General features: G+C 35.4%; 2 protein-coding genes across 3 annotated transcripts in view; both read left to right on the top strand.

The window, feature by feature from the left end:
• The first annotated feature begins 1,368 nt into the window (after nucleotides 1-1,368).
• lpar3 (lysophosphatidic acid receptor 3) lies at nucleotides 1,369-10,886 on the top strand. The gene is made up of 2 exons (XM_051908446.1): nucleotides 1,369-2,112; nucleotides 9,545-10,886. Exons 1-2 carry the CDS (start codon nucleotides 1,371-1,373, stop codon nucleotides 9,874-9,876), a joined length of 1,074 nt encoding a protein of 357 aa, XP_051764406.1. The 5' UTR covers nucleotides 1,369-1,370; the 3' UTR covers nucleotides 9,877-10,886.
• A 139-nt stretch (nucleotides 10,887-11,025) lies between these two features.
• LOC127520401 (atrial natriuretic peptide receptor 2-like) overlaps nucleotides 11,026-16,218 on the top strand; it is a 27,951-nt gene continuing 22,758 nt past the window's right edge. For both annotated transcript variants that reach the window (XM_051908436.1, XM_051908435.1), the window contains exon 1: nucleotides 11,026-15,440. In XM_051908436.1, the coding sequence (XP_051764396.1) occupies nucleotides 15,402-15,440 (39 nt within the window). In that variant the 5' untranslated portion in view covers nucleotides 11,026-15,401. The remainder of the gene's footprint in view (nucleotides 15,441-16,218) is intronic.

Genomic DNA, 16,218 nt, shown 5'->3' with positions numbered 1-16,218 from the left:
CTGAAACAGAATAGTCCACTCATAAACGCGTCGTGTATAGACTACTGATGACACATTCTGACTTCGTTTGAACTTTAAAAACGAATAAACTATTTCTCTTCAAACATTAACAATGACAATGATCGCGTAATTTCAGAAAACTTCGTAATGTTTTATTTACTTTTTACGGGCAATTGAAAGCAGCAGAATAGTTGCAGCCAGAGTGCGCTGACCACGCCCACAGTGACAGTCTGTGACTCCCGCTCTCCTCCCTAAAACTCTCAGGATCAAACTTCAGCAGATACTTCACCGAGAGTCGCCTAGTGTTTGTGGAGTCACGCCGGATTTGAGAGATACTTCGGACTTCTAATGGAGAGTGAACTGAGAACCTGACGAGTCTGTCACTGGTAAGAGAACCTAATCTGTTACTGCACATTATTGTACGAGTATCATACATTTGGTCAAACTTTAAGGATATAATGCCACTAAAACTTGATTGCACGTGAATTGATTTGATTTGTTTTGGTAGTGTCTTGAGGTGTAACATGCATGTAAAACTATTTGAAACAGCATTTCACGAGCATATTCTAATTGAGAGACCACATTACCATTTAAAACAAACTTGTGAAAACAAAATGTTATTAAAATGGCGATTGAATACCTTAGATAAACTAGAAAAAATGTTAAAAACATAAAAATCTACAGTACAGCTAAACTACAGAAAAAACTAAACTACAAAAAAAAAGAAAAAAAAAAGAACTTAAATGTTATACTTTAAACGCTACCTAAGTTTATAGTTCATTTAATAATGCAATACAGATGCTTTCGAATTTTTTTTTTACATCGCCTTTTTTATGTGGAAAGGTATGGAAGCTTATTTCTACCACAAAATACAAAAGGCAACGGTGACCTTATATCTTACAATTCAGACTTTTTTCTTGCACATTTCTGAAAGGAAAAGTCAGAATTGCAAGATATAAACTCAGAATGTGAGATAAAAACACGCAATTCAAGAAAAATAAGAATTGTGAGATGTAAACTTGAAATTCTAAGGGGGAAAAAAGTTGAACTGCGAGATGAAAAGTTTCAATGACCTTTTTTGTTTTTTTTTTCCATCAAGCTTCCAGGGCCATCATGATCACATTTATTTGTATTTTACTGAAAAAGTTAGACTATCATTAATCAGTTGTGTATATTTGAGTGTTTGTTGCAGTTTATGTTGTTTATCACATTTTTGTCACGCCATGATGACGTTTTGCCTTTGAATTATGGGTTTTCCTATAAATGACTCATATGAAAAAACAAACTGAAATAATTGAAGTGTTATTATATTCCCAGACAATACACTTATTTGTTGTTTTCCTTCCAGTCATAGTGGTTTTGATATAAAGATGGCAAGGAATAACGTTTGCTACCATGATCAGTACATGGACTTTTTCTACAACAACAGCAACATAACCTCAGATGAATGGGATCGAACGCAGCTCATCCTGGTTCAGTGTGTTGGATCCATCTGCTGTTGCTTCATCCTAGTGGCCAACGCCATGATCATTGCAGCGGTGGTGACAAACAGAAGGTTTCACTATCCCTTCTACTATCTCCTCGCCAATCTTGCCGCCTCAGACTTTCTCGCCGGGATCGCTTATGTGTATCTCATGTTCAATACAGGGAAAATATCTCGTGATCTAACGGTTCAAGCCTACTTCTTTCGGCAGGGTTTGCTGGATGCGAGTCTCTCCGCATCCCTGACCAACCTCCTGGTGATCGCCCTCGAGCGCTACATCTCCATCATGAACTGGAAGGTCCACAGTAACCTCACCAAACGTCGAGTGACCCTGTTGATTGCCCTTGTGTGGGGTATATCGATATTCATGGGGGCCGTGCCTAGTTTGGGCTGGAACTGTGTCTGTAGTCTGGACCTGTGCTCCAAACTGGCTCCCATCTTTAGCCGGAGCTACCTGATCTTCTGGTCCGTGTCCAACCTGGTGCTCTTTCTCATTATGGTGGGCGTATACTTGAGGATATACCTCTATGTGATGAAAAAGACTGCAGTCTTGAAGTCGCACACTTCTGGATCTATAAATCGTAAGAGGACGCCAGTCAAACTCATCAAAACTGTGATGACCGTACTAGGTAAGTTCTTGAGATGTTCCTTTAGATTTGGTCTTGCGAAAGGGATAGTTCATCAAAAAATGAAAATTCGGTTACACTTTATTTTAAGGCGTCTTTGTTACAGTGTAATTATACATTTAGGTAGTGAGTAATAATAATTAAATGCATGTACTAACAATAGAGTTTGGATTAGGGTTTGCTTTAGGGTTAGTTGCATGTAATTATGCATAATTTACTACAATAAGTACATGTAACCTATGTAACAAGGACACTAAAATAACCAAAAATTCTCATGTTGTACCAAACCTGTATGACTTTTTTTCTTCTGTGGAACACAAATTTTGGACATCATTGACACTTTTTTTTCTCACTGTTATAACATTCATCAAAATATCTTCTTTTGCATCTTTCTGCACACTGGTTTGTATTGATGCACTAAAATTTCAGCAATCAAAGATATTTCAGCCAAAAAAAAATGAGGTTTTGGCCACAATAGTTTTGGAAAGCCGAAATCATTGACTAATTCTCTGATGACTCATTCAACTTGGATAAGCTGCAGCAGGTAAGCATGTCAGCAATGTGGACACAATTTACCTTATGCTAGACTAGCAATATGTAAAATTTGCTGAAATATCGAGAGGCGACTCATTGCCAAAGAACTTTACTACAAATGGATTTAATAACCCAAAATCCTAATTTAATTACCTAAACTTTTTTCAGCTAAATTAAACATTTAATTTCAGATTCAGTTTTTTGTTAAAAAAAAAATTATTTGGCAAGTTCTAGAGATGTTCCTTTAGATTTGGTCTGGTGAAAGTGAGAATTTTACTACAACGGGTTTTATTATACACCCTGAGAATGAAGAGTTGAACTACCCAACTACCAAAATTTAATTAGCCAAACTTTAGTTTTAAGTTTTAGTTTCCAGCTAAATTAAAATTTTGGTTTCTCAGGAAAAATAATCATTTTGGTGCATCACTTCTGGATTGGAATGACATGATGAATGTATCCATTAGTATAACAATACTACATTAATACAAGCAGCCTGACGAAATGGGAGGTGGATTCATTGCAGCATGTTGATTCACCACATGCATTCCAGACTGTGATATGTATCAGAATGTATCACCACTACTCAGTCACTCAAAGTTCAATGGCAATTACAGTAAATGTTGGTTTATAGTTTTCCCACAAGCCTTCACAGCTCTGATGAGTTGTCCAAAGTCCACGCCTTTAGTCTGTAAGCATGATAAACGCTCCCAGACTGCTGAATATGTTCATTTAGCTCACAACAGAGGCCTGAAAGGTCTGAAACATTTCTTGACAAACTCATAACCCACCCAAGTTTGGGTGATGTGGGATAGGGTGGGTAAATATTTTTGTTAAATTAATACAGACATGGCAAATATTTAGATTGGAAGGATGTGATCTCATATCCTGTTAACCACGAGCAGAGATCTAGTATGCATATACATCTTGCTTTTGAGAGTTTGAGAACTTGAAGAGTTAACGTACAATGAGACGCAAGTGTTAACAATGAGACACAAAACACGAAACCTCCCACCCCTGCATTAGCTGATTGCTATCAGAAGTTCAAAGGTTGGGTTTCTTTTGCCTTTTGTTTTTCTTTGTCTTTCATTATGAATGACACATTCAAACAATCAACCAGATGTTTTGTCTGCACACAGGCTAATGATAAATAAGAGTGCTTTTGAAAAAGAGAAAGAGACTTTTTTAACATCTAGTTTTTAGAAATGTGCTCTTTGTGTTCATGAAAAAACTAATAACATTTTTAATAACATTACTATGTCATACCCTGTTGACATAGTAAACACAGTGCAGCACTTCTGTGTTTACATCCGAATGCCGGCTCAGTATTTGCCGATGCTGTACACATGAGCAACACAGTGCATGCGTGTGATGCTGACGCAGGAGCCGGCCAATACTGAGTCGGCATTCAGACGTAAACACGGAAGCGCTGCACTGTGTTTACTATGTCAACAGGGTAGGACCATTCTGGACCTCAAAAGATGCAATGACGTTGCTGCCTATGTGTGGTTCAGAAACCCTCAGATTTCATCAAAAATATCTTAATTTGTGTTCAGAAGATGAACGAAGGTCTTACGGGTGTGGAACAACATGAGGGTGAGTAATTAATGACTGAAATTTCATTTTTGGGGGAACTAACCCTTTAATCTTTGATTTCTTTTAAGGTATTATTTACTTTATGACACCTCCCCACCCACCACCCCCAAAATATCATTATAATTTTTAATTGAAAAACTAAAAACATGCTCTTCTTATAAGATTCAAGTCATTGTATTTTTTGAATAATATATTAATAGATCTGGAAAAAATAGCACTATGTAATTGACCCAAACATATTTGGTAAGAATTGCTGTTTATAGACTGTGTTGAAAACCACCAACTAGACCACCACCAAAACAGAAAGTTGGTTAATGCTGACCTAGCTGGTCTTTTTTCTGAAATTATGTTAGACCAATGTACGCTACAAAGAAGAAAAGCTGGTTTTAGACAGGTTTTTAGGAGTATCTCTTACTGCTTCAAGTTGCAGATAGGGCCAAAGTGGAGGAGTCGTCTCTTCCCTGCACAACAGGCTTCCTCCAGGCCTGTATAATTATCTTGCACAAGGTCGCTCTTTACACTGCCTGGCATCTGAATCAAACCACCAGCGCAAGTGGCCTGTGGCCTTGAAGAGAAAGAACATGAATCTCATAGTAGATGCGTGTCTCTCTTTCAAACCAATTGCTCACATGTGTGAGAACCTGATTGTGGTCAGACGAGTTTGCTTTGAAGTTATAGAAAATGTTTCTGGGAGACTTTGTATGATGAAGATACGTGAAGATTCACAGCCCAGTATTTATCAGATATTTTCTGGAACAAACTGCAGATAAAAGCAGACGCCTGTGTTTCAGAAGCATGCTACATTCTTGCTTTTGTTGTTTTGTGGCATGTTTTGGAGGTAAAGGTTACATTAATCTGCTTCGAGACTCCTCTTTTGAAAAGGGAGAAATTCTCTGTTTAAAAGGAAAAAAAAGCACAGCAGTGAAACACTCTTTCGTTCTTGTAAATATTAACTTCTACATAGCTATATGTGCTGTGCAAATGTTGACAGATTGAGATGTTTTGTTCTTCCGTTTGTATAGAGATCAAAATTACAAGAATTACAGGGTAATTTCATGAAAAAAAAACACGGAACATGAAGCTGCTGTGCAACGTGACACTGTCACAGCCAGTTAAAAAATATTTGATATTTAATGTACAGATATGAGGAACAGGATTCACAGTGGGAGGGGAAAAGAAAGAAAGACTTGATGCGATCATGGCTGGTTAGCAAATAAACTCAAATATAAAGATTTCATACTATACATTTGTAATCCCTTGGTTAACATTCTTATTTTTAGCATAATTATGAGATTAAAACATTGATTTAATAATCAACATACTCGTTTAATTTGTATGCTCAATCTGTATAAATGTTGCCATGTAATCTGTTGAAAACATGAAAGAAAATTACATAAAGGCGAAAAGTTACTCAACATTTGTAACTGTTTCCTACGAAGCCCTTGAAGGAACATGGTGATGGAATTCTTTGGAGGAAAATATGTAAATATTTCAATGCCCTTGTGCTCCCGCTAAAAACTTTGTGTTCACTCGCGAAAGCTTTGCATTCCCACGAGAAACTTTGCATGCAAAATTTCTCAGCAAAACTCAAACATTTTGCGAAAAAACACAGAATTTTGAAGGTGAACACAAAACATTTGTGAGAGTATGCAAAAGCATTGAAATATCCTCCCATCTCATATTTTTTTCCATCACCATGTGCCTTTAGGGGCTCCGTAGCTTCCCTTGTATGTTTTCTCAAAGACTGCATCCAAAATCGCAAACTTTTTTGAATTGCTTTTAATAAGTAATTACTTTGCGACCATTAAAAAGGAATATTCTATATGTGTGTAGTATGAATGTAATCTTGACGTACTACAGTCTTTATGTTGTCATTGTCATGTGACCTACCAGTGTCATTCACAACTCCTCTTCCATTGCCTCATGGGATAGTAAAGTGCCCACTTCAGAATCTCGCCGGAAGTAGTAGGTCATTCTACTGTTTTGCGAATACTGAGAATTCGCAACATACGACTTTCATATATATTATAGTAGGGAAATGTGTTTTCATATGCAGCTGAAGTGTTAATATTTAAAGAGGTGAGCAGGTTTTTGTTTAGGATTGGTGTTTTGGTGCTAAAAACTCTCCATAACATTCCATAATATTATGTAACTGTGCATTATCTCACTAGCTGTTTTAAAACAAATTATATTTATGTTTAATTGTTTTTGCCTGAATGGTGTTTCATCTGTAGCAGTGCTGCAATTATAGGGTTCTTCACACACTTTCAAAGTCTTCTTTTAAAATAGTTGTGGCCCCTTTGAGATTCTGTGGCCCTGCGGAACCCGGCCCTTTCACCACTACTGCTTGTTATGCTTGGAAAACATGCCATTTAATAAATGCATATATGCAAAGAGCGCTTATAACACTGCACATCTGCAGCAAACGTGGTGTGCCGGCCTCCTCCAGATGCTGTTTAATATGATTAAAGAGAAAGAGTGTTCCCTTAAATGGAGAACTTACTAGAAACCACAGAGGAACCCCCATTTGATGAGGTTTTGTCATAACCTCTGCATGTCCTTCTCTAGTAAGCATTACTGGAGCCAAATAAGCACATTTATCACACTTTTAACCTTACAAAAACTTATAATTAAGCATTTATAATATATTTTTATCAGTATTTTCCCTGGAATACAATGTACTTAACTTAAGAAACTAAATTAAATAATATTTTTTAAAAATATATTATGTATGTATATGTGTGTGTGTTTTTAAGAATGCTTCACTATTTTTACTATTAAAAAAGATAAAATACTGATTTAGAAAATGATTTTTCTCTGAAACAGGAGATGGGTTTCCTGAGAAGTTCTTTCATATGAAAACAACCATCTTCTTTGTTCATTTTGGTCCGCATGAGTGTTTTCTGATCTTGAAAGACGTGCCGCTACATGTTATCCACCTGAGATCCGTCCTGTTTGTCTAAGCTTGTTTTGTGGTGCAGGCAAGATTTCATGTTAACTTGAAAGAATTAAGTGGAACTGCGACTAAAGGCAGGTTTGTTGCTGTGAGTCACTATCGAGGCTCAAAAAAAAGAGTTATTGAACATGTTGGGGCAGAAACGCATTCTCTAAGTGTGGTTAAAACAAACAATGATTATAATCACTGCAGTGTCTATACAGCAGCGCAAGATGCAATATGTGTTAAAGGTTCATCTTAGGGGTGCAGCAAAGCAATACTTCTTATGATAAATTGTGGAACCTATGACAACTTACTCTGTTTTCATTTCCTAAAAAAAAAAATATCAGCACTTTGATGTTTCACAATACAAGGCTAGTAGGTTAACCTATGAAACTGTCAACCTTATTATATATATTATGCTTAATTATAATTATTATAATATTTTATATATACAGTGCTGCTTGAAAGTTTGTGAACTTGCAGAATCTGTGAAAATGTGAATAATTTTAACAAAATAAGAGGGATCATACAAAATGCATGTCATCTTTTTTCCTGAATAAGATATTTTACATAATCAATGTTTACATAAAGTCCACAAGACAAAAAATAGCTGAATTTATAAATATGACCCCATTCAAAAAAGTTAATGAATCCTTGATTCTTAATACTGTGTGTGGTTACCTGGATGATCCACGACCGTTTTTATGTTTTGTGATGGTTGTTCATGAGTCGCTTGTTTGTCCTGACCAGTTAAACTGCCTAATATTCTTCAAAAAAATCCTCCAGATCCCAAAAATTCTTCAGTTTTCCAGCATCTTTTGCGTATTTGAACCATTTCCAGCAGTGACTGTATGATTTTGAGATCCATCTTTTCACACTGAGGACAACTGAGGGACTCAAACACAACTAATAAAAAAGGTTCAAACATTCACTGATGCTTCAGAAGGAAACACAATGCATTAAGAGACGGGGTGAAAACTTTTGAATTTAAAGATCAAGGTAAATTGTACTTAATTTGTCTACTGGCAAACATTTAAGTGTCTTCTGTTGCTTTGAAGGGCAGTACTAAATAAAAAAAAAATAAAAAAAATTTAAACAAAATAAGAAAAATTTGGACATCTTTGTCCTGTTCAAAAGTTTTCACCCCTGACTTAATACGTGTTTCCTTCTGGAGCATCAGTGAATGTTTGAACCTTTTTTAGTAGTTGTGTTTGAGTCCCTCAATTGTCCTCAGTGTGAAAAGATGGATCTCAATATCATACAGTCACTGCTGGAAAGGGTTCAAATATGCAAAAAATGCTGGAAATCTGAAGAATTTTCTGGACCTGGAGGATTTTTCTGAAGAATATTGGGCAGTTTAACTGCTCAGGACAAACAAGCGACTCATGAACAACCATCACAAAACAAAACAAAAAAACAGTCGTAGATCATCCAGGTAACAACACACAGTATTAAGAAACAAGGGTTCACAAACTTTTGAGCGTGTCGTTTTTATAAATTCAGCTATTTTTTTGTTGTCTTATGGACAATATGTAAACATTTTTTATGTAAAATATCTTACTCAGGACAGTACTAAATAAAAAATAACATGCATACTGTATGATCCCTCTTATTTTGTTAAAATTATTCACATTTTCAGATACTGCAGGGGGTTCACAAACTTTCAAGCAGCACTGTGTATATAAAATATACATAAATATAAAATATATAAAAAGGTAAAAAGAAAATACTTCAAGGGGAGTGAAAAAACTCAGAACTCAAAAAAAAAAAGTCAGTATATATACTTTTTAAAGGTATGCATATGCACATATTTTGTGTCTAATTGTTTATGTGATATACACAATTATATATGTAAATTGGAAGATACTGTATATCTAGGTCAGACATGAAACTCTAGAGGGCGCAGGCTAATAAGTCCTTTACATCCAATCTGTAAGCAATCACATTACCGCATGGCACAAGCTGATTGGCCTCTGCTGATCCTGCAGCCAATGAGATTGCTTGTTCAACATTTAAATAGTCTGGTTCAGAGTTTGCTGTAAGATGGTCCTGCAACGCTATTAGAGTTCCTCTGAAACCCTCCACCTCCCCGGCTCCACCTGCCTAGATCTGCTACAGGATTTATGTATGTCTATTTATGCAGCAGCAGCATATCTTACATGCTCACAGCAGCGTGTCTCTGTATTAGCAGTAACAAGTCCATACTTGCTCTGTAGCAGCAACAGCAGCAGATCTAGTCAATCAAGAAATACATTAACGTCGCCATATTCAATAACATGCTAAAACTATTTTGAGAGTTGTCATGAGTGAAATATATATATATATATATATATATATATATATATATTTAAAAAATGTATGTCTTTTTAGGAGCGTTTGTGATCTGTTGGACCCCTGGACTTGTGGTTCTTCTCCTGGATGGACTCAAGTGCGAACGATGCGAGGTCCTGAAATTCAAACGCTGGCTGCTGCTCCTCGCCGTCCTCAACTCTGTCATAAACCCGATCATCTACTCCTACAGGGACGAGGAAATGTGGACCACCATCAAGAACCTGATGTGCTGCGTTCGCATCGGGACGAGGCGACAGAGGTCGTCCAGGGCCAACATTCAACGCGGCTCCGGTCGGGAGACAAGCAGCAGCCTGAAAGAGAATACAGCAGAGGACAGCAAGGTCTCCACACAGGAGATGCTGAAGTCTTGAAGGTGGGCTGGACTCGTTTTTGATTCCATGATGACCATTTTTAGCAACTTGACGTGCCATTGCTCTGAAATTCTCCTGCGGACTGCTCTCAGAGATGAAAAGTTAGACCAGAACTCGAAGGGAATTTAATGACAGTACAAAGCAATGCACTTACTTGTGCAAATTTTATTGATAGTCACCCACATAGATGCCTCCGTGCAACATGTCTGAGCATGTGCACTACCCACCAGACCACATCTTCAAGAACAATGCACTTGTAAAGTTTCACTTTACCTCATTAATTCAGCTTTTGACAACCGTTTTTCAGAATCCTCAACAGCTTTCATTAGTACTCTGTACTGGTGTAAAATCTGTGTGAATCTGTTGATTACTTAAGTTTACTGTACTGTATAAAAGGAGTCCTGTCATTTTTTTAATCTTAAAATGGATGTATGTAATATGTAGATCATGTGTAGACGTTGTAGATATTAATGTACTATAAGCATTTGAGTGATTTCATATGCATTTCAGTCTTCATATGTAAGAATAATGACTTTTTAAAAGTGTGTACTGTATATTGTCGATTGCTATCATGATTATGTGGTCCTACATGATTAAGTGGTCAATTATACAAATGTAAATACATAATGGTACTGCTAATTTGTGTTTGTGGTTTCATGTGTAAAAGATAAATATACCTTTTATAGCAAATCGTGGTTATATTGAAGCTTTTAAAGTGCTCATTAGAGTCTTTACTCACCGAAGACTCACTTTGAGTGGATAAAGAAAGTCTTCATCAGATTCTCTAATTATGAAATAAATTAATAATAATTTGTCATACAGTATTTACTGCAGTTATATAGATGAATCCAAAAGTAAATGAAATGATCTGTATAATTTAATTGTGTTCCTGAACTAAAATACAATGATATTTAAGAAAAAACTTATGTAATTTATTTTATGCTTATTTTATTATTGTGTTTTGTGTTCAACATCAAAGTACAAAAATAAAATAAAAATAAATCTCAAAATTGTGACTTTATTTCCCACAGTTGAGACAAGTTTTGCTATTGTCAGCTAAAACTATTAAAAATTATTTTTGGTTATTGAAATAAAGGCAAAATAAAATAAAATATAAATATTAGATTTAAAAAAATTAATCTTAAAACTTAAATGAAAATGAGATTTTTTGTTTTGTCAACTAAATGAAATAAGTTGAAGTATTCTGAAATAAAAGTAAATAAAGCTAAATAGAAATGTCAAAATAAAAAATATTAATCAAAATGATTAAAACTTGAAAAAGGAAAACTTCAATAACACTGGTCGACAAACGTCCTATTTCAAAATGAGACTTTCTTAATTTTTTTATCCTTTTTCCCCCTTCATTTTTCTTTTACACTGAGGTGGAAACGAGCTTCCATAAGATGAACAATTATAGGTTTAAAAAAAAAAAAAAAAAAAAAAGGAAAACAGTAAATTACTCTGGTTAACATTGTTGGGTTCTTATTAAATTCTCATCTTAACAACCACTCCCACTGTGCATTAAGATGATAAGCTGAAATACAAACTGCTAGGTCAGGGGTACAGAATAAACCGGTTTCCTTTCTTTATGCTTTGCAATAGGCAGATTCCCCATCTTATGCAATTCCGATGGAACGAGCTGCTACACATCGTCTCACCTGAGCTTCACAATCAAACTCCTAGAGTTGCACCACAGGCTGATTACAACATAACGAAACAACAGTGCTTCAGTTTGTGAATCCTGGGAAACGAGCTTTTCCTGTTGACACTTGGGCAAAAACGTTCTCAATGACCACCTGCAGGTCCTTTTGAGAGTATTCAAGTATAAACAGGATGGTTTATTCTTCCGGTGTGGGCACTGATTCCATAAAGATAAATCACATTGGGATCATGTCACTTCACTGCCGTAAACAGGAAATGTACACATCGACTATCATAGCGGCTTTTGTTTTAGTGGCTCATAAAACTCAGTCTGCATCCGAAATTGCATACTTCCTTACTTTATAGTAAGTGAAAAACAGTATGACAAAAGAAGTATGTCCTAATTCACACCCTGCCTCCCAATGTGCATACTATCCACCCTAAATAGCATTGAGTATTACTAATGTCACATACTATTAGGATGGATAGTATGCACATTGAGGCGCAGGCACAGTACCAAAGACTATCCAGCTTATTCCTACACCCCATGACGCTTTGCGCGAATTATGGGTGCAACTTCCGTTAAGCTGTAAACAGTCAGTGAAAGGCTGCAGACTGCAGACTACATACTCTATGAAGCTCTATGAACGCAATAATACGTTTTTTTTAACAATGAGATGACCTTATTCTACTCACCCTTCAACCAACAAACATTAAAAGGACATTTAAAAGTGTAAAAGCATCAACAAGGTACTTTCAACAGGCCATGAAAAAGCGAGATTCTTTCCGCAGCAATAACGGACAGGTTAAATATAACTATGATATCTGTATTATGTAATATACGTTGCCTTAATAAAAAAATGTTCATGAACTTCAGCATTGCGTAATACTATTTCAAAGTGATTTCCATCATTTTTACAGATAATAAATTGTATTTACCTGTGAAAACAAACCTGGAAAGAGACGTGAGGTTTTGAGGAGAAAAACGAGAGATTCTTCGTGCATTCCAGTGAATTATTAATGGGATATATCGTAAATTATATCGGGAGAACAGACCACAAATGTGCAGTATATGTTGTCCTTTTTCATACTATTACAGCGGTAATGGGAGAAAGTGCAAAGCGCAATATGGCGGAATAAGTCCCGCCTTCTAAATAAGAGCCAATCGCCGATTGGTAAAGTCATCGTGTCACTGCAGCGGCCGGTTCCTATAGAAACAGTCGGACGCGCGCCTCAGAAATGAAGCACAAGAGACGCGTATGTAGGACTGCGCATGCGCATTAGCTGGATCCGGCCTGAAAAATATCATTTTTTGTTGTGATTCGAGCGTTTAGAAACAAAATTAATGAGACAGTTGTTGTCAGATTTCATTCGTGACTTCAAATATGAAATGTAATCGAAAGCTTGACAAACAATTTTGGTTTCCCCATTTAAAGAGATAGGAGCTGCACTTGAATGCCCGAGAGGCGTTTCAAAGATGGCCGCCGAGTGAAATGATTTGTCTTAAAGGGACTTTGACAGTACTCATAAAGGAGTAGGCAAAAAGTACCCGGATGACCTACTACTTCCAGTGAGATTCTGAAGTCTGCATAGATGGACACTTTACTATCCCATGAGGCCACGGGAGAGGGTTTGTGAATGGCAGTGAAGTGACTTAACTGACACTGGTAAGTCACATGATAATGATAACATGGTTAATGTAGTATGTCCAAATTAAATTCATACTACACACATTCATACTATTTAGAATATACTTTTTTAGCAGTCGTTAATTACTTATTCAAAATAAATACCTACTTAAGAGTGTATGCAATTTCAGACTCCGTAAGATTCCAGATTTCTTGTGGAGACACGGCTATGAGATGCGACAAAAAATCAATAAAAAATCACAGCCAATCAGAAGAGCTTGTGGGTGGAGCTCTCTCAGCAAACGCACTGCACTACGAAATGGATAAAGGTACGTTCACGCCATGTTGTAATTACCGTAATTATGAGGTTTCAACTTCTAAAAAGCATTCACTTCCTAGTAGAGCTCGTAATTATAGCTTGAAAGAAATTTCTGAGAGCTCCTACTTGTACGACATGACTGCTACAGATTAATTTAGGTGTTGATAGTGTTACCATAGAAATTCATAATTCTCAGTCCGAGGACGTGAACAGCTTTTCAACGTCACGTGTTGTCATCTCTAGACTATGCGGTAATTACGACATGGTGTGAACGCAGCATAATAGCCTAATCAAATTTATAAATATTATACTATTTTAGCATTACAAAAATACTGACTGAATAATCTTTGTCATAGAATGCACTTGTTTGTTTACATTGAGTTCACAGTTTTAACGTTCATGCTTGCTTCAATTTATTTTTGAAATGTCGCTTTCAGTAGATGGCTACAAAGGTCAAGCCAAATAATATTCAAACTCACATTAGACATTTTTAAACCAAATAAAGCACATAATCCCTGGCTAGATTATCATTGGTAAAGGTCTAGTGTGATGTCTCTGAGTTCCCAAAAATTATAAACTGTAGATTCCTTGAAGAAAAAGGATTGTAAAAGCACTGAAATGTATGAGCATTTTACCTTTCAAGATTTCATTCAAACGTGTCATCTCTGATATTTGAATGCATCATCTCAAAAAATTGTTTGCATTTTCAATCTTAAAGAAAAAGTTCACCCAAAAATTAAAAATCTATTATTAACTAACTAAAAATAAGTAGGCTAGATTTTTAGCATGTTTTGAACTTTTGCTTGCTTGTTGAAAACTGCACCATGCACTAGACTAATATGTCCCATATTTGCATAATGATCCCAACATATCCCATATATATTTTTATATTTTTTATATAAATAATAATACCAATAATAATAATAATTATTATTATTATTTACATCATTTACGTTCAAATATTTGGAAAAGTTATTCAAATCTTTAAAATGGTGTATATAAAATACTGTTAAAATGTTTGGGGTTGATACATTTTTAAAAATATTTTTAAAATAAGTCTTTTATTCTCACCAAGGCTGCATTTATTTAATCAAAAATACATTAATACACAATACACAAAATATTGTGAAATATTATTAGAATTTAAAATAACTGTTTTCTATTTAAAGATATTTTAAGATGTAATTTATTCCTGTGATGCAAAGCTCAATTTTCAGCATCATTACTCCAGTCTTCAGTGTCACATGATCCTTCAGAAATCAGTATAATATGACGATTTGCTGCTCAAGAAACATTATTATTATCACTGTTGAAATCAGTTATGCTGCTTAATATTTTTGTGGAAACCATAATACTATTTTTTCAGGATTCTTTAATGAATAGAATTTTAAAAAAGTACAAGCAAATAAAAGTATAAAAGTCTTTACTGTCACTTTTGATGAATTTAATGGGTCCTTGTTGAATAAAAATATTGCTTTTGACAACAGTCTATTCTATCTTTTTCTAACTTTTTTGTTTCTCGATTGTAAACTCTATCCCCTAAAGGTCACAAATTCTGAAAATCTGTTTGTATTTTAACTGCACTATTTAAATAAAAACAAATGGGAGGGGAGTGAATTTGCTTTAAATTTACATCCCACCATCTGATATTCACACAGTGTAACAGTATCGGACTTCATGTCAAATAATAAGTTGCTGTTGTTGTATAGTTTTTTGCATGTGTGCTGACAACATAACCTAAACTGTAAGTGGAGGCTGAAGGTGAGTTGGATCTCCTTGGGAGAGTGTTTATGATTAGTGTGAGCTCTCCGACTGATTGAATAATTAGGGGCTATTGAGGCTACAAGAAAAGAAAGAAACAGAAATAGAGGACAAGAGGCAGCCCCTTCTTGCCAAGTCAGTCCACACAGTGCATCCAAACTGACAAGCAAGACAATATGGGTCTGTGGGAAACCTGCGCTGTCCTTTTCCTTATGGTAAGTGCACGATTTTGTGGCTTTACTTGGAGTTGGTATTCTAATGAAGCAGGGGAATTATTTGATCACTTTGACAGGTCTTAAAATCTGATGGTGTTTTGTTGTTTAAGATACCATGTTTTATAGCGATAGAAATGATTGGTGTAATCAGCCAAGAAACTGTCAGTGAATGGACTGGATCAGACAGCGTCATGCTTGGCTTTTGTGGCTATGTCAGAAACACTTGTGGCCAGAATTAGGCGGTGAAGTACAGACCTGTGAATTCACCAAGAACTGAAATGAAGGCTGTATGAGTTAGAGTTATATATGTTTTTGCACATCATGGTGTTATAGTTTTTTGAACATATACCATGGTAATACCTCAGAGCTATTGGGAACCACAACACATTCATTGTGTGTTTGTGCACATTTGGTGAATAAAACTCATTCTGATTCTCTATTGAGATACCTTGGAGAACTATGTAAATATTATGGTACATATTAGGTACATATTAACACTTGGTTAAAGAAATTATTTTATTTAAATGGGTTAAAATGGTATATTTAACATGCTATGAAATGTATGATAAATACAATTTTATTTTATTTTATTAAATATGGGTTAAAAGTAGATTTAACATGCTCTGAAATGGGTCGTAGATACAAAATTATTTTATTCTATTAAACATGGTTCAGAATAGATTTAGCATGCTCTGAAATGCATCATAGATACAATTATTTTATTTTATTTTTTTTTATTTCCCAGTATATATGTGGTACATATTAATACTTTAAAGCA

Source organism: Ctenopharyngodon idella, chromosome 10 (genome assembly GCF_019924925.1).
Source record: "Ctenopharyngodon idella isolate HZGC_01 chromosome 10, HZGC01, whole genome shotgun sequence".
Lineage (NCBI taxonomy): Eukaryota > Metazoa > Chordata > Actinopteri > Cypriniformes > Xenocyprididae > Ctenopharyngodon > Ctenopharyngodon idella.
The sequence above is the reverse complement of the archived record's forward strand: the minus strand, read 5'-3'. Positions and strand labels throughout refer to the sequence as shown.

Bases quoted from the DNA above. Each gene is read 5' to 3' on its own strand.
- lpar3 (XM_051908446.1), top strand. From the start codon at position 1,371: ATGGCAAGGAATAACGTTTGCTACCATGATCAGTACATGGACTTTTTC. The intron at 2,113-9,544 runs GTAAGTTCTTGA...ATGTCTTTTTAG, and splicing joins AACTGTGATGACCGTACTAG to GAGCGTTTGTGATCTGTTGG.